Source organism: Tripterygium wilfordii, chromosome 11, assembly GCF_013401445.1.
Source record: "Tripterygium wilfordii isolate XIE 37 chromosome 11, ASM1340144v1, whole genome shotgun sequence".
Taxonomy (NCBI): Eukaryota; Viridiplantae; Streptophyta; class Magnoliopsida; order Celastrales; family Celastraceae; genus Tripterygium; species Tripterygium wilfordii.
The window spans coordinates 3,271,248-3,290,301 of record NC_052242.1 but is presented as its reverse complement, the minus strand read 5'-3'; the positions used below and the strand labels follow the sequence as shown (position 1 = coordinate 3,290,301).

The following is a 19,054-nucleotide window of genomic DNA, read 5'->3' as shown; positions in this document are numbered from 1 at the left end:
AGGACCTCTTATAAACCCTAATCTGCACATGACTGAGTTTGTTTACCATGTAGAGCGAGCAGTTTATAGTTATCCAACTGAAGACTCAAGAGAGAAGCTTTTCCCAGTTTCAAGCCAAATTACAGATAAAGCTCCAATTTTGAGTTGATCTTCGTTGACTCATTTCTTCCTATGGGTTCAGGTACACTCAAATCACCTATTCTCTGCAACTCTGCAAGTTCTTTAGTGCCAACTGCCACCACCTTACGCACCATTCTCATTTCTCTGACATCCATTCGTTGGCATTCTACTTTCTTTGATGTCAACATTCAATGTTTCTTGTTGAATTAAAATTTCAAATTTGGGTTTTGTGATTGGTATTTTATTCGAAACAATTGAACAACTTCTGATTTATGACAAAAATGAAAAGGAAAAGAAGGGAAACAAGGGGCTTTTGTAGAACAGTGTCACAAATTTTCAAAATATACTAGCTCCACCCGTGCAAAAGCGTGGGTGAATTTCTTTTTGACATTTTTCTTATATTAGTTTTGGAGGAGTATTTGTTGGTGAGAAAATGTATGTTTTATGATTTGTTCTGTCGGTAATAAAACAACGATCAAATCCATGTCTGTGGTTCAACTAATGTGACTCCAGAAATCTCTCGCACTTGAAAAAGAATAAAGAAAAACAAAGTAATTGACTTGCAAATTTACTGAGTTACCTATTATTTCATTTATTTTTATGAAGCTAAATCAAAGGTTCAATTTTGTGATTACTATTTATTTCATTATTTCTCTTGTGATTTTAATTGGGATTGGATATTATTTTTAAATACCAAAGAGTAGTAGTCCCTTCTAATTATTTGAGATACACTTAATAAGAGTTTTACTTAAACTTTAAAGATCAACTTCAAATTAAAGTAAACTTAGTGTATACAAAACATCCTTCTCATTTCTATATACAACTATTACACATGTCATACTTCTAAACTTATTATACATATTAACAATATTACACAATATATAACATATTCACATCCATATTAACCCATGAAGCTTGTAAACTATTACACATGTCATGTTTTGCTTGATCCAGTACTTGTTCTGGTGACATTCCTTTTTAGGTCCTTATACTTTCTTTGTATCTTCTGGAGTTGATAGGTAAGTAATTCATTCTCGTTAAGGTACCTGTGATTTGTTTGTTTTTTGATCTCCATCTGCCACTATAAATTTCGAATCTCAGTATAAGCTTCTTTCAATTGCAGACTGGCCCTGGCTAATCCATCATAATAATACATATGCTTATCTCAATTGTAGTTGTGAATTTCACAATTGTACACTATTTGTAGTTCATCTATCATCGTACAAGAGGCTCGTTGCTCCATTAATTCGACAGTTTGTTCTCCGGGTCTAATTTTCTCATGAATCGTATGGGTAATCCCTTGATGTGCATCTATGATCTCCAACGTCAATTTTATTGAGTCGCGAAGAGTAGTGTACATAAAGTTAGGTGGAGGCAGGTTTAATTTAGCTACTACATCCTCCAGAATCATGCTTTTAGACACTATAATAAACTCTCTCTCCATTTTTTATTTTTGGTTATGTCTTGCTATGGATTCTAGACTGTTACCTTATGGCCAATTTATATAGACAAGTGCCGACCAAATGCAATCTTATATTTGTTCCCACAAATCCAAATGTTTGCCACTACTACAATTCTTATCATGCCCTGTAAATTTACCTTTATCAATACTTAACGGGTTTTAGACACGTGTTCTATATGTTACTGTTCTATGCACCTATTTCATCTACTTTCCTGTTCATAAGAAGATTTCTCAGCTTACAATCGCTTGAGTGTCTTGTATTTGTGACATGTGTGATACGTTTGATTCTTTATAGTAATCTTAACATGGTACTATCTTGATATTCATCTTTCTGAAGTGAATTTTATAAATACTATTATTCTTTTGAATTTCATACATAATTTACAATTAAATCTAAATTTACTGATAGTATTTTTCAACTTTTAAAATAAATCACAATTTTATCTTTGTAATAAAATATTTTGTTTGTAGTTTATTTACGCTCAAATATATATATAATCAAATATTTCCATTCATATGTATTATTATCGATATACCTCATGTTAAAACTATAAATTTAGCATTATAGTTTCGCTTTTTTTTTTTAGTATTTCTCCTATTTTTTCAAAAAAAATTCTTTCTAATGACTTATTCTATTTTCTTTTCCCTATGATCTCTAAATTTGAGAAGGTTAGAATTCCCTCAAAGATGTTTTTTTTTTTTTTTCTAATTTGATCATCAATCAATAATTTGTTGACTTACATGTCCAAGTTACTTGTTGAATATCACATAGTCTATTTGAAGCAATATTATTTCCAAACTGGATTATGCACTTAAATTTTCCAATACACGCCTTTTGTTTTGATTATTATTAACACTCCTAATCTCTTTAAAGTCGCCATGTTATCTACGTTAAGCTATGTCTAACTGAGCGAAAGAACTCAATTGTAAAATTGAATGAGCTGAGCCGAATACCAAGATATCTTACCAGTTGGATTAATTACTTAATTGCAGTTTAATTAATTTGTATCAAAATTATCGGATGACAAAAGTTATGTAATATTACTGTCTTATATTGTTTGGGAGAACAGTTTATGCAAATGCAAAACCAAAGTAGACCATATCAAGCAATAAGCAGAAGTCAGACAAGAAACAAATCGATCACCAAACCAGACTTCACATAGGAGTTAGGCCTGTCAACATGAAATCTTTTCCCCAGTACCGCCAAGGCAAGTCGGTCCAGATCGTACCTCTTAAGATAGATTGTTTATATGAGGAAGAGATGTCACTAAGCTACATAATAAGAGCTTAAAATATATATAAAGAGAGTTCACTAAAATGTATATAAACAGAGCCCATAATATAAATGTTTATAAGCAAGCCCACTCAAATGTATATAAACAGAGCCCATAATAGAGCACAAAAATGGAAACACAAACGGGTGGAAGAATTGAAAGTAGCAACACTTGTCAAACTTAGGAATTCAGCAATAACAGGTGTCTCCCATGCATGAATCTCAGTCACGCGCCAACACCAGAAAAAGAAGAGAATGTGGGTTCCACAAACCAAAGCACACACAAAGCCAAACCGTGTGAGTATACAAATCAAGAGGAACTCGCGAGAAGTTGTACAGACATCCCACGCATTTTAGTATATAGATAGACAGATAAGTCAGCGAGCTGAGATATGACTAATAGATGCAGTGGCATTTGAGGTTGATGACCCAGATGTGCTTGTGTCATCGGGGAACCTTTGATGAGAATCCGCTAAGACAGGCCTAGTTGGACGTGTATGCTCCCGATTACCTTTGCTTTTGAGCATGCCAACAACTTCAGACATTGTTGGTCTTGAAGTGGCTAATGACTGAGTGCACATCAGAGCAAGCTCTATGATTTTCTTCACTTCCTCACCATTATATTCATTCGGATCTACGTTGTCGTCCACCAATTCTAGGTGTCTGTCACTTTCATAGAGTTTCCACGCCTAGTACAATATGAAATAAGCAGATAGTCAGCTTCCTGATTGTCTTGTGAAGCAAGCATAAGTTCAAACATAATTTTGAAGTTTAACATGAAGCAAATATTGATAATTAATAGGAGATTACCAATTTGAGAAGGAATTCTGCTTCTGGATCTTGTGTCATTTCACCGCTCTTTAAGCCGCTTATGATTTCAAGGACAACAATGCCAAAGCTATATGTATCAACCTTTTCTGATAATTGTCCATGGATTGCGTATTCAGGTGCTGTATATCCCCTGATATATAAAAGTGATATTAATCAACTAAATGCGTAATTTCTCTACTATGAACACTTAGTTCGTGTGCAAGGGCAGTTGAGTTAGAGCATATATACTTACAGTGTTCCGGCAAATTTAGTGCTCAGATGGCTCTGGTCTCCAGGAAGAAGCCTTGCCAGGCCAAAATCTGCTATCTTGGGTAGAAAATCACCATCCAGGAGAATATTGGCTGATTTTATATCGCGATGTATAATACATACGTGGAAATCCTCGTGAAGATACGCAAGACCCCTTGCTGTTCCAATGATTATATCAAACCGTTGTTTCCAATTCAGTGATCCTCGCCCTTCGCCTTAAGAGAGAAGCCAACATGCTCAGCATTTCGAATTCCTCTTTTGTAGCATTAGTTGAAATGATAATATTGAAATAAGCATCAAAATGAGTTGTTCAGGCATTAAGCCTAGTACACTGGAGTGTTTACACCTGAAACTTTCTTTCATGAGTTACATGATGCAAATGTGAGGCTAGGCATGGAGAATAGTTACCGAATAAGAATTTATCAAGGCTGCTGCTTGGCATGTATTCGTACACAAGTAGTAGCTCTGGTCCATTGCTACTGCATCCAAGCAGTCGAATAAGATTCCGGTGATGAACATTACTTATAAGCTTCACTTCGCTCTCAAAATCTTCCTTTACCCTGCGAGATGCACTTATTGCTAGTCTCTTGACTGCCACTATTTTTCCATTCTTGAGAATACCCTATTCAGTGACCACAGGAAACAACCATTTAACCATCAAACCAACCAATCATACACTAATGTAAAGTTTAGGATGTTATAATCCATAACAAGTGAAGGCAAGGGAGAATCATATTATTACTTCACCTTGTATACATCCCCAAATCCTCCTTCTCCAAGTTTATTTTCTTCACTAAAATTTTTGGTTGCTGTTTTCAAATCCCTGTAACTGTAATTCACTGGGCCTTGCAATTCAGTTGCCTCTAGTATGTTACCTATTAAGAAGGAGAGAAGTTGAGTGCATAACAGCAGAAAACAAATGTTGCTATTAAGGGCTACTAGTATATTAGATTTGGGCTCTTTCTTACCTCTTGTAGTTGCTTTCTGCTTTCTCCTTAGTCTAAACCAAACAAGTAATGCAGTAATAATGAAAAGAATACTCACTCCTCCAACCACTCCACCAATGATTGCTCTTGTTCTATTTGAATCTCCTGAATAAGTAGAGCTCCAATACTGAATTCTTTGCACTCAAATGATAAAACTCTTACAAGATACAGAATAAATAAGCAATCCCCAAATTAAGAAGAGCAGAGGACTCACCTTCCTTAAGGAAGGGCAAGATATTAGTAGTCTGATTATCAGCAAAGAAAGCCTCTCCAGAGTACCTCAAGAAACATCCCGCATCGATCGCTCTCCCTTCTGGAGAAGGAAGACATCCCTCAATGTTGTTATAAGCCACATCCAAGCAATCTTGGCAACCCTGTTGATCAACTGTTCCAGCACATTGTGCTACACCATACACTATTTGGCTAACACCGTCTCCATCAAAAACCACTTCCTTGTTAATTGCTGCAAAGAACCCATTGATCCTGGGTGTCGCAACTCTAAGATCTCGTAAGAGTGCATGTCCACTTGATTCAAAAGCAGTCGCAGCAGCGGATGACTCGGTTTGATTCCCACACGTCCCATAATTCCCCTCCATTGTCCCTTGTCCATAAAAGTTGTTGCTCTCATACCTTTGATTATAGAAAGCCACAATTTTTTTTTAAAAAACATCAAACTTGTACATGTGTAAAGTAGTATAATGTTATTATTCTCTGAGACATTTTTGTCGGGAAAAAAATTATTGTGTGAATAGCTCAATATACCTACAAGATACAAGTGTATGTTGCAAATGTCCCACGTTGCTTACTTAGCAACAAGTTTGCTAGTATATAAAGATGAGTGTCAGGATCAAGGTTGTCAAAATTGAGATTTTATATAAAATTGATGGAAGACATGCAAAATCAAATCGTGAAATCATAAGATTTTATAAAATTTTAAAAATAAATATAAAATAATATAATTACTTATTTCTAAATAAATAATTAACATGATATAATATACTATAGTTTATAGGTAATAAAAAATTCAAAAATGTGATTATTATTTATTTATAGATATGTTAATATTTCATAAAATTGTAATTATTTTTGAGGACCTCTAGATAACTATGAAAAGCAAGCACAATAATTGTGCAAAATATTTCATGTTAATAGATTAGAACCAATTTTTCAACAAAAACTAGGATTAGAAACATAAGCACATTATTAGTAAACCACAACCCATAAGCACATGACTCCATAAGTCTATTAAGGTTAAGATCGGTAAAATCGGTAAGATTGTAAAATCGAAAAGATCGGGTAAGATCGATAGATCTTATCAATTTTGGGATTTTATATCGATTCGAATCGTTTTTGTTACCTAAGATCGTACAATCTTACGATCAAAATCGAGATTTTGACAACCATAATTAGGACTACTAATTTGGGTCCAAGACACCCAAGCTTTTTTGGTGTCAAGACCTTCACACCATAGTTTTTAAACCCGACCCCCGCATCGAATTGTCATGGCTGAAGGGCCAAGGGTTTCGAGGTTCAACAGTTATGATGGAGGTTGAACCGTGGATTTTTAATAAATAATAAAATAATAAATATTTATACTTTAATAGTTATATACTATATAGCAAGTTAGAGGATCAATATAATATAATTTATTTATAAATAATAATAATTAGGACTAGATAAACTAATGATTAATTCTTGAAAAGTAATTTTATATATATAATGATTGCAATAATTACATAAATATTTATATACATTTATTTGTGAAAAAAAAAGGAAAATCCAATCAAATCAAATAACAAAAGAATGATTTGGCACCGACGAAATACTCAAGTGTATGGGGGCACTCTGCCCTCTTCCAATGAAGTTTTTACTCTGGCCTCTGAGTCACTTCAGTCTATGTTACATGGCCTACAAGAGGAGAGGGGAGGGGTTATGTTTCCGGATGTTCCTTCTCTATTATCTTGGTGTCCTCCCCAAGCGGGTGTGGTGAAAATCAACTTTGATGCAGCTGTGTGTTCTGATCTTAATCGGTCCGGATTTGGCTGTATTATTCGGGATGATCAGGGTTTTCCTTTGGCAGCTTGCTCTGATGTGAGACCAATAGCTCTTAGTCCGTTAATGGCCGAGGCGCTTTCAGCCCTTCTTGCTTTACAATTTGCTAAGGATCTTGGGTTTCAGGCAATTCAATTAGAAGGAGATGCTTTAACAATTATAGATGCTCTTCATCCCCGTACTCCGTTTGACAATTTATCGGATTGGGGTGTGATTGTTTTGGATATAATTAGGTTGCTGGGTTTCTTTTTTCAGTGGAAGGTTTCTCATGTTAAAAGAGACCTTAATGAGGCGGCTCATATTCTTGCACAAAAAGGCATTGTGGCCAACTCTTTTCTTTCTTGGATTGAGGAAGTCCCTTCCGAGGTGGAGGTAATTGTGGCAAGGGAAGGTTCTTCTGACGACAGAAGTGGTGTTTAGGGGCTGTAGTTCCAGGTTTGGGGACTCCTTGGACTGTTATTAGTAGTTTAGTCTTCTTTTTTTGGTAGCTGGGTCGCGTCCAAGGCTCTAGTTTTTGCCTTGCTTTAATTCTTCCTGCTCTGATTGTAGTCTTTCTTTTTTAGTGTTTCGTCTGCCTATGGGTAGAGAAAGTGACCACTGATAGTGGTTTGTATTGGTTTCTATCTAATACATCTGGGTCCATGATCCTCTTTCAAAAAAAAAAAAAAAAAAAAAAAAAAAAAAAAAAGAAAGTAGATGTCAGAGTGGGACCCATGAATTACTGTATTTGTTTAGAAAAAGTCAAAACGCCTTTAAAAACAATCTCACATCTATAAGATTAGAAGATTAGTTTGACAACTCTGTTATAAAAGCAATAGTATAGAAACAGGAAAATTACTACTAACGAAGCCTTAAAGTAACGGCCTACCAGACTGTGTGGGCCTCACGAGTTAAAACCCAAGGGGTTTATTGCCCATGCGGTTTTTCACTTAACCCGTTGAGTCACGGGTTACGAGGGTTTCCAGGTTAACTCCCGGTTTGACAAGGGTCAATGCACAAACGATCTTTTACATGCAAAAAATCGCAGAGGCGACCGATTCACGGGTTTCACGGTCGAACCGATGGACTGGTCAGGGTTTAAAACTATGCTTCATTTATTTGATTCACCTATAATTGATCTATTAGTATCGTTTTTATTTTCTACAACTATTTTATTTACTATTAGTATCGTTTGAGGGTTGTCGAGTTCATCCTTAGTAAGATTCGGGTTCCCATGCCTCAGATTACAAGCTTTGTTTCTGTTTTCATTTATAATTTATTTGATTAATCTGTAAACGATATATTAGCATCGTTTTCTATTTTCTGCTTTATTTACTATTACGATAACAATCTTTACAAACACACCTGAGGAAGCATCCATCGTAGGTGATACGAGCACCATTAGCAGCCATAGAGCAATTGCGTATTCCGAGGGCGGCAGAGTCGAAGCATGCGATGCAGTCAGAATTGGACAAGTAGTTCCTGCACAGAGCCATGGCGTAGACAGGGTCCGTGCCATCAGCTCGCTGGGCAGTAGCAAGGTATATGTTGTTGGTGAATTGAGCTCTCAAGTCCACAAAAGCGGCGTTTAAGGTTCTGTTGAAGATTGAAAAGTTCGTCGCGTTGTAATTACTGCACCCCTGGTTCAACAGATTGATTTGCGGGTCTGAAACCACCAATCCCAATCCCACTCCCCACAACACCACACACCATATTGAAATTGATACAAGACTGATCATTCTGTGAATACAAATTGAGTATTGAAGGTCAAATATCTATCAAGAAACCATTATATAATTTTAATGGAAATTGATAAACAAACCCGGGTTGGAATAATGCTTCCCAATTTTAATTTGTTCCTTTAATGGTTATTGACGTACAAGGTCATCTGGGATTGATGTGATTGAATATACAGAGCATCAATATTCAATAATTTTGAAAAGAAAAGTAATTGATTTCGACGGCACTTTGAAAAATGTATTCCAATTCTGGATGGTTGAATATCAATCCAAAATATTAATGTCTTTTTTGATATGAATTTCATTTTTTTTTTCAAGACTATTCTTTCCATCTAGAGTCCTAGACTTGTCAGTCCTGGAGTGCTACTATCTAGACTTGTCTATTCTTTCCATTTAGAATCTTAAGACTTTTCAATCCTGGAATACGAATACATCTCAAGATCAGTGGTTGAGAACCGGAGGTGTTACCTACAGCAGCGGCCTTATAATTCTAATCCACTTGAAAAATTGAATTATTTTTGACTTGGGATGTTAGATTGTTTTTTGGTCATGAGTGCATGCATATATGGTTTTGTGACATTGTAAATACCAGCCTAAGTTGTTGTAATTATGCAGTACTCATGTTAGGGTGGGAAAAAAATCGGTTCTGGGTCAATTCCAGGTCAGACAACAATACGTTATATGTCCGGACCTTAACCCGGATTGGATTTTGGATGTATTTAATTCGCCAAACTTGGATTGGTTTAAATCCAAACAAATAAATCGGATAATAACCTAATTTGAGTTAGTGTCAGGACAAATAAATCGGATAAAATTTATGTGTTTGAATCCGGACCCATTTCAAACCAGACAATCCGGGAATGCGAAGGCACTTGACTTGAGTGGGTTGACCACTTCAAAGTTCAAATCAATAGTTTAAGTTTCAACTTTCAACGATGAGGTGTCAAATCAAATCTTGCCTCATATCCTCATCTAACGGCTATATTACTTGTCTGATCCTTCATTCTACAACGGCTAAGATTCTGCACTCTAAAATACATACATAATTTATCCAAGTATCGAATTACCACGGTAACATATCAAAGGATGTTACACCAATACCAAAAACTACTAAAAGAAATTACCAAGCATGTCTGGCAGTGGAAAGTTGCAGCAGACATCACAATTCAGCAGAAAAAAATGTGGGATTGCCCAAAAATGAATATAAGACGTATCAAAAATGATATACAAAGCCATTCTTAATGAAAGTACAATATGTGAAAAGAACAAAGTGGTGCATGGGTATAGTGTTTGTAAGCATAAAATGGTGCAGAGGTCAAACCGGGCTGTCCTCCATGATCAAAACCTCTAAAGTAATATTAGCCCACCAGCCGCCAAACCATGTCCTCTTTCAAGTATCTAAGATCAAAAATAGATAAAAGGTTATATTGGGTAAACTGTTAACGTACGTTGGAAAATACAAGAGGAGTAAAAAGTTTAGAAGGAAGAAAATGTCTAGATATCAATGCAAACAGCCACCTTATTGGTAATCTATGTTATAAATTCACACCCTCATACATCGGATCTGTATGGCTTTGTTTCTCCATAGACCCAAGCAAATGGGTTAAGAAGTCCAACCTACTCAAACCTAGGAAAATGTCTTGTTAATGGTTAGGGAGTGGATTTGTCCTTATAAAGAAGGCATTAGTCCCGCATGATGTGGGACAACACTCTAAGTTCATTAGAGATAGAAGATACATATAATGCAAATTCGTGATCCTCATAAAATCAAATCAGAAAATTTTGAGCCAAATTCAGTATCTACAAATAATTTTTAAAAAATAAGCAAAAGATTCAAATCATATCTATATATGTGTTCTAATGTAGGACTAGTTTAGTAGTTTTATAATAATTAGGAGACTTAGTTTAATTATTTCCTTGTCTTATTAGAAGTCTATTTCTAATTTTATTATTAGTACTTTTTGATAATTTCATATATATTAGGGTTTTATAGTTTTAGTATTTATAGGGTTGTAAGCCGTCAGGCTAAGGAATATTGAATCTTTGAAATAAAATAAGTCTACGTTATTTTGAGGCTTTTCTCAAGCTTTCTTGGTGGATTCCAAGATATGTTGGCTTAGTCGTGAACTAGCCAAAACATTGGGATTTTGCACTACCTCAATTGGAGTTTGCTAATAATAGTGCAGTTCATAGCGCCATTGGTAAATCTCCATTCGCTGTCGTATATTCGGTTGTTCCTAATCATGTGGTGGATTTGGTGACGCTGTCTAGAGGTCCGAGAGTCAGTGTTGCTACAGAGGGGATGGCTGAAGATGTGATGGAAATTCGCGAAGCGGTAAGGAAGCGCCTGGAGATAACGAATGCCAAATATAAAGCTACAGTAGATAAGCATTGTAGCATGAAGGTGTTTAGTGAAGGGGATACAGTTATGGTGTTCCTTAGGAAGGAGCGTTTTCCTGTAGGTACATACAGCAAGTTGAAGCCCCGGAAGTATGGCCCTTACAAGGTGTTGAAGTGGATTAATGACAATGCTTATGTGATTGATCTGCCTGAGTCTATGGGGATCTCAAATTCTTTTAATGTTGCTGACTTGTTTGCTTTAAAAAAGGATGAACCCATCTATCCCGATGATAACTCGGGGTTGAGTTCTTTTGAAGTGGGGGGGACTGATGTAGAACGAGTGGCGATTGCATTTGAGGAAGAATTTGATTGGAAGAAGGAAGAAATTGAGAAGGGGAAGCGTAAAGGAGCTGCAGAGAAGAAACAACCATAACTTTTGCTTGGACTTCAGAATCGCTATTATAGTATGTTTCCGAAGACTGATTTTTGTCCTCCTAACGTCCCAAGTGGGTTGCCCGGTTGAGGTCCTTTTCATGCTTAAATTCCCTGTTTAAGACAGGCTGACGGGTGGTTAAAGTATTATTGATTTTGTTGTTTTGTTTTAGTTAAGGTCTTTATTGGTCTTTTTACTTAAATTAGGGTCTTCCTAGTGAACTTTTAAGCCTTTTGGCCTATTGTTATGGTTTATTGATTGAAGTTAATAAAACTCTTCGATTTACAACCAATTTTCCTTGGTGTATTCCAAGATTGTCCTTGAGGATTTACGCTTGTATTTCTTTGATTACTTTGCGCTGCGTCATGTTTTTTTATGTTTACACAAAAACAATAGGAAGCAAAAGAAGCTCACTCTTTTACAAGCAGAGATGGGATGGTGAATCATAGGTTGCCCAGCCAATGGAAACAGAGGTTTTGGAGTATTGAAAGAAAGAGGCTGAAATTGTGTCCCTTCAAAATTGACAAACAAGAACAAGAACAATTGCGTGAATTGACAAAATGAACGTTAACTAGTATGGAGAACAAAAGAAGTTGAAGTGCAAAAACAGTACCCCACTGAAGGTTCAGATCTGAAATGGATAGAGCCTCGTCTCTCTCATCCTTTGATCATCATTGACCAACAGTCAATTTTGAAACCTTTGAAACGACGCCATTTTGAGACCTTTGAACAATCCCTAGCTTGTTCAGATGGAAAACATGGAAACCTTGACAATTCATCCGAATACCCGATTCGGTAAATTATGGATAATAGATTGTCGAAAATGATGCCGTTTTGTCTTTGACTTTTTTCCTTTTCTAAATCCAAAACGACATGGTCAAAGGATGAGAGAACTTGCGATGACACGAAATCAAAGCACATAACTCAATTCTTATAAATTCAAAACGAGGGGTGTATGTAAAAATGACCCCTATCACAAGGGTGTGCATGACATTTGGTCTTTAACCTTCTTCTGTCTTGTGTAGAAACCTTCACTCGCCATTGCTGGAATTGGGAAAGTGTTGCTTAAACACCATACCCGGTTCTCACATTCTTAGTGTGTCACCAACCCAATTGGTTGGTGGGCTGAGTTTGACTTAGGCCTCACCTGGTAGACTTGGGGTGCCGGGGCTCTGCTGTAATAAAATTACAGCAGGCCCCGCTGTAATGACAGTTTGGGATAAAAAAAAATTTTATTTTATTTTGAAAAAATTATAGATGTGTAGTTTATGGTCTAACGAATCCAACGGTATATTTTTTGTTCAAAACAAAAATCATATGCTATATGAAAAATGCTTAACAATTTTAGACCGTCGGATATAAACTCAAAACATTTCGGTGTCTGGATCACGATGAATTTGATTTTTGTTTCGAACAAAAAATATACCGTTGGATTCGTTAGATCATAAACTACACATCTATAATTTTTTTAAAATAAAATAAAAAATTTTTTTGTCTAAAAGTGCCATTACAGCGGGGCCTGCTGTAATTTTATTACAGCAGACCCCTGCCACCCGGTAGACTTGGGCCTAATCTAGTGAGATGAATTGGTGTTTGGGTTATGTCTAATTAGGCCCATCATGAGGAAGTATTAAATCAGGGTAGAAACTACGCCAATGGGGAAGAGGAATTTAGACTGTGTTGCTTCGTTACATCTTGGAGACCGCCGATCTCGAATCCGGCAACCATCGTTGAGTGTTGTTTGCTTGAGTTATACTTGGGTGTGTAACAAATTGGTATCAGAGGAAGACGATTCTAGCATCGATTTATGGCATATTTAGCTGTTTGTTCGATGTTCCCTGATCGTTACGCCTGTCTAGGTTTGAATTTCTCCAATCGATTTCAGGAGACAACTGCCGAGGAAGCTGTGTTTCAAGGGTGCGGGACAGCAACTTCTAGTGATGAGAAAGGTTGGATGGCTCAAGGCTTCTCTTTAGAGTTCCCTAGATTCAATGGAGAAGATCCCACAGCCTGGGTTCATGACGCAAATCGGTATTTCACGGTGTATGAGACACCAACGCACCAGAAAGTTCATATAGCATCCTTCTACATGGTTGGTAAAGCTTATAATTGGTTTCATGGGTTTTATAAAACTGAGTTTTCAAATCAAGTAAATAGTTGGGAGACATTCGTAGATGCACTTCAAATTAGGTTTGGGTTTGCTGGAATACGTGAAGGGTTGACCAAATTGATGGAGGACAATGCTGTAACCATGAAGATGATGCAAGACATCTTGCTTCAACTTCATATTTTGAAGGAGAAGTCCGTTAAAAAAAGAGATGTGTTCCATGATTTTGCAATTGAGGTGTCAGATGAGATTGAGGGGGAAGCTAAGGAGATAGATGGTGGTGGATTGAGAAAGGAAATTGAGGTCTCTGATGTCAAAATGTGCTACCAAACAACTGGAAATGAGGTTCAACAACATCAAAGTTCGCAAGAACTCTTGGTTAGTAGCCAATGCCTGGTAGGTGTTCGACGAAAGGTACATGAAGACTGCCAGAATGGGGCTGAGAGTTATACGGGATGTAATTTACTTGAAAATGAAAGTCAAGGTTGCATAGGTCCTTTACAACAAGAAACTGAGGAAAGCTTGGAGGCATCTAACGATCACAGTGTACAAAAAAAGGATGAAGAGAATAGTGCAATTAGTGAGCAGGAGGAGCCACGAAATCAATATTTGGTTTCTAATATGGGACACTTAAAGGAGGTGTTATTTGATCATATTCATGTGTCATTATATGAAGACCAAGCAAGTTGTGCTTTTGAGGAGTTGAATGGGAGAATTGGTCTAGGATTTCTGGATTCATCAACTACAGAGATATTAGGCTTGGCAAAATTGCAAGGGAAGGATCTTGATTTTAAGTCTTACAATGGTGAAATGATGGGTTGGGTAGCGAATGTGGAGTGGTTGGTTGCATGGTTGGGGAATGGAAGTCATAGTGATGGAGGAAGGGTTGGTTTGAGAGTGAACTTTGTGAGTTTGATACTCTCCATGACAAAATACCTACATTGGAGATGTGTAATCAAGGCCTTTGTGGTCTTAGTTCTTGTGATGAAAAACAGTTTGCAGCCAAGACAAGTCAGATGGCAGCTCAAGTTTTTCCAACGTCCACATCTGCAAAAAACCACCAACAAACTCAAGGAGTTAAATGAGCTTGGCAGGACAAGTTACATTTGTGTTTACAAGGAAATATTGGCTAATGAACCTGATGTTGTGTTCAAGGTGATTAAAGTTGTGGATGATAGAAGTTGGTGGATGTCCCACAAATTCGCATTGAATATATCAACATTCATTGAGGGTGAGACTACAGGCTTGAAGATTGCTTACAAGCATTGCTACCGTGTTGATTCTAGGGAAATGCAGGTTCAAACTATAAATATTGGTCAAGTTAGAATGGCCAACGCATTTCCGTTTGATCCTGGAGGGTCCAGAGGTAAGGTTCTATTGGTGGCCTATCAACACCTTGTGGACAAGGTGTTTTTTGAGGGGGATGAATTGTCACCAACCCAATTGGTTGGTGGGCTGAGTTTGACTTAGGCCTCACTTGGTAGACTTGGGCCTAATCTAGTGAGATGAATTGGTGTTTGGGTTATGTCTAATTAGGCCCATCATGAGGAAGTATTAAAACAGGGTAGAAACTACGCCAATGGGGAAGAGGAATTTAGACTGTGTTGCTTCGTTACATCTTGGAGACCGCCGATCTCGAATCCGGCAACCATCGTTGAGTGTTGTTTGCTTGAGTTATACTTGGGTGTGTAACATAGTGTCAACTGCCACCACCTTATGCAACATTCTCATTTTTTTTGACATCCATTCGTTGGCATTCTATAGTCTTTAAGGATAACTTAGTAGTCTTTGATGTCAACATTCAATGTTTCTTGTTTGAGAATTTCAAATTAGGGTTTCCTGATTCGAAACAATTGAACTTCTTCAGATTAAAGACAAAAAATGAGAAGGAAAAGAAGGGAAAGAAACAAGTCAGCGAGCTGAGACATGACTAATAGATGCGGTGGCATTCGACGTAGATGAGCCAGATGTGTTTGTGTCATCGCGGAACCTTTCATTAGAATCTGCTAAGGTGGGCCTAGTAGGAGGTGTATGCTCCCAATTCCCTTTGCTTTTGAGCACAGCGACAACTTCAGACATTGTTGGTCTTAAACTGGCTGATGACTGAGTGCACATCAGAGCAAGTTCTATGATTTTCTTCACTTCCTCACCATTATATTCATTTGGATCCAAGTTGTCGTCCACCAGTTCTAGGTGTCTCTCACTTTCATAGAGTCTCCACGCCTAGTACAATATGAAATAAGCAGATAGTCAGCTTCTTGATTGTCATGTGAAGCAAGCATAAGTTCCGATAGAATTTCGATAATTGATGAGAGATTACCAGTTTGAGAAGGAATTCTGCTTCTGGATCTTGTGTCATTTCATTGCTCTTTAAGCCGCTTATGATTTCAAGGACAACAATGCCAAAACTATATGTATCAACCTTCACTGATAATTGTCCATGGATTGCGTATTCAGGTGCTGTATATCCCCTGATATATACAAGTTCTATTTATCAACTAAATGCATAATTTCTCTACTATGAACACTTAGTTGGGGTGCAAGGGCGGTTGAGTTAGAGCATATATACTTACAGTGTTCCAGCAAATTTAGTGCTCAGATGGCTCTGGTCTCCAGGAAGAAGCCTTGCCAGGCCAAAATCTGCTATCTTGGGTAGAAAATCACCATCCAGGAGAATATTGGCTGATTTTATATCGCGATGTATGATACATACGTGGAAATCCTCGTGGAGATACGCTAGACCCCTTGCTGTTCCAATGATTATATCAAACCGTTGTTTCCAATTCAGTGATCCTCGTCCTTCGCCTTAAGAGAGAAGCCAACATGCTTAGCATTTCGAATTCATCTTTGGTAACAATATTAGTTGAAATGACAATATTGCAATAAGCATCAAATTAAAATGAATTGCACATTAACCTTAGTGACATAATGCAAAGGTCAGGCTTGGCATGGAAAATAGTTACCAAATAAGAATTTATCAAGGCTGCTGTTCGGCATGTATTCGTACACAAGGATTAGCTCTGGTCCATTGCTACTGCATCCAAGAAGTCGAATAAGATTCCGGTGATGAACATTACTTATAAGCTTCACTTCGCCCTCAAAATCTGCCTTCGCACTGCGAGATGCACTTATTGCTAGTCTCTTGACTGCCACTATTTTTCCATTCTTGAGAATACCCTATTTAGTGACAAGAGGAAACAACCATTTAGCCATCAAACCAACAAATCATGCAATACTGTAAAGTTCAGGCTGTTATAATCCATAACAAGTGAGGGCAGGGGAGAATTATATTATCACTTCACCTTGTATACATCTCCAAATCCTCCTTCTCCAAGTTTATTTTCTTCACAAAAATTTTTGGTCGCAGTTTTCAAATCCCTGTAACTGTAATTCACTGGGCCTTGCAATTCAGTTGCCTCTAGTATGTTACCTATTAAGGAGGAGAGAATTGAGTGCATAACAGCAGAAAACAAATGTTGCTATTATCAGGCAACTAGTATTAGATTTGGGCTTTTTCTTACCTCTTGTAGTTGCTGTCTGCTTTCTCCTTAGTCTAAACCAAACAAGTAATGCAATAATAATCAAAAGAAGACTCACTCCTCCAACCACTCCACCAATGATTGCTCTTGTTCTACTTGAACCTCCTGAATAAATAAAGCTCCAATAATGAATTCTTTGCACTCAAATGGAAAAACTCTTACAAGAATCACAAGATACATCAAGCAATCCCCAAATTATGAAGAGAAGAGGACTCACCTTCTTTCAGGAAGGGCAAGATATTAGTAGTCTGATTATCAGCAAAGAAAGCTTCTTCAGAGTACCTCAAGAAACATCCCGCATCGATCGCTCTCCCTTCTGTAGAAGGAAGACATTTCTCAATGTTGTTATAAGCCACATCCAAGCAATCTTGGCAACCCTGTCGATCAACTGTTCCAGCACATTGTGCTACACCATACACTATTTGGCCAACACCATTTCCAACAACAACTTCCTTTGTAATTGCTGCAAAGAACCCATTGATCCTTGGGGTCGCAACCTTAAGATCTTGTAAGAGTGCTTGTCCACTTGATTCAAAACCAGTTGCAGCAGCTGATGATGCTGTTTGATTCCCACATATCCCAAAATTCCCCTCCAGTGTCCCTTGACTATAAAAGCTGTTGCTCTCATACCTTTGATCATAGAAAGCCACATATTTTTTTAAAAAAATCAAACTTGTTCAGGAGTAAAGTAATTGATGCTAAATTCTCTGAGACATTTTTACAAACACACCTGAGGAAGCATCCGTCGTAGATGACACGAGCACCATTAGCAGCAGAGCAATTGCGAATTCTGGCGGCGGCAGAGTCGAAGCATGCGATGCAGTCAGAATTGGACAAGTAGTTCCTGCACTGAGCCAACGCGTAGACAGGGTCCGTGCCATCAGCTCGCTGGGCTGTAGCAAAGTAATTGTTGCTGGTGAATTGAGCTCTCAAGTCCACAAAAGTCGCGTTTAAGTTTCTGTTGAAGATTGAAAAGTTCGTCGCGTTGTACTGACTGCACCCCTTGTTCAACATATTCATTTGCGGGTCTGAAACCACCAATCCCAATCCCAATCCCAATCCCAATCCCACTCCCCACAACACCACACACCATATTGAAATTGATCCAAGACTGATCATTCTGTGAATACAAATTGAGTATTGATGGACAAATATCTATCAAGAAACCATTATATAATTTTAATTTGTTCCTTTAATTTAATGGTTATTGACGTACAAGGTCATCTGGGATTGACGTACAAGTTCATCTTGATGTGCCCGAATATACATACGAAAATGACATGTAACTCATCAGTTTGGTAACTCATGAGAGCCTAACAAATTTATTTAATTGATTTAATCAATGGAATAGTTTTATTTCCACTCTTTTATCCCAAAAGTCATTGGCCAAAAGTTATTGTTTTAATATAGATTTTATTGTTTTTTAAAGAATTCATTATTTTAGGTCTGAATTCATTTGTTTTTGAAATTCCATTGAAAAAAAACGATGGAATTAAGATTTACCAGATAAAACTCATCGACAATGGATTTTGTTAAAAAGAGTTTTATGTGCTTATTCTAAATACGTAATTTTTTTAAAAATCTAACATGTATTTTGAGAGTTATAACGTTTTAAAATTTCGTTTAAGAGACTTGAACTCCCATGAGATCAATATTCAATAATCTTGAAAAGAAAAGTAATTGATTTGGACAATACTTTGAAAAGTGTATTTTAATTCTGAACCATTAAATATAAATTGGAAATATTTAATTTCATTTTTGATATGAATTTAATTTTGTTGAAGTTTGTTAGGAGTCTTGAGTTTATTTAGGCAGTCTTGATACTGCAGTTTGTTAAATAAGTCCTATTAAGTAGGATGTTGTTAGTTGATCTATTATTTAGCCACGTAATATGTTAACGTGGAGTAGCTGATTTTTCTGATTCTGTTACCTGCATTGTAAGGC

The 19,054-nt window shown here is 36.9% G+C and overlaps 1 protein-coding gene and 1 long non-coding RNA gene across 2 annotated transcripts; one reads left to right on the top strand and one right to left on the bottom strand.

The window, feature by feature from the left end:
* Nucleotides 1-58: 58 nt before the first annotated feature.
* Nucleotides 59-1,688, top strand: LOC120009198. Its single transcript, XR_005470623.1, has 2 exons — nt 59-181; nt 1,103-1,688. It is a non-coding gene; the product is annotated as an uncharacterized LOC120009198 (long non-coding RNA).
* A 1,252-nt stretch (nt 1,689-2,940) lies between these two features.
* LOC120009196 (cold-responsive protein kinase 1-like) lies at nt 2,941-18,130 on the bottom strand. Its single transcript, XM_038859667.1, has 8 exons — nt 17,841-18,130; nt 17,328-17,740; nt 17,093-17,215; nt 16,874-17,001; nt 16,535-16,748; nt 3,919-4,150; nt 3,666-3,816; nt 2,941-3,544 (listed from the first exon to the last, which is right to left on the bottom strand). Exons 1-8 carry the CDS (start codon nt 18,128-18,130, stop codon nt 3,233-3,235), a joined length of 1,863 nt encoding a protein of 620 aa, XP_038715595.1. The 3' UTR covers nt 2,941-3,232.
* Between the last annotated feature and the right edge of the window lie 924 nt (nt 18,131-19,054).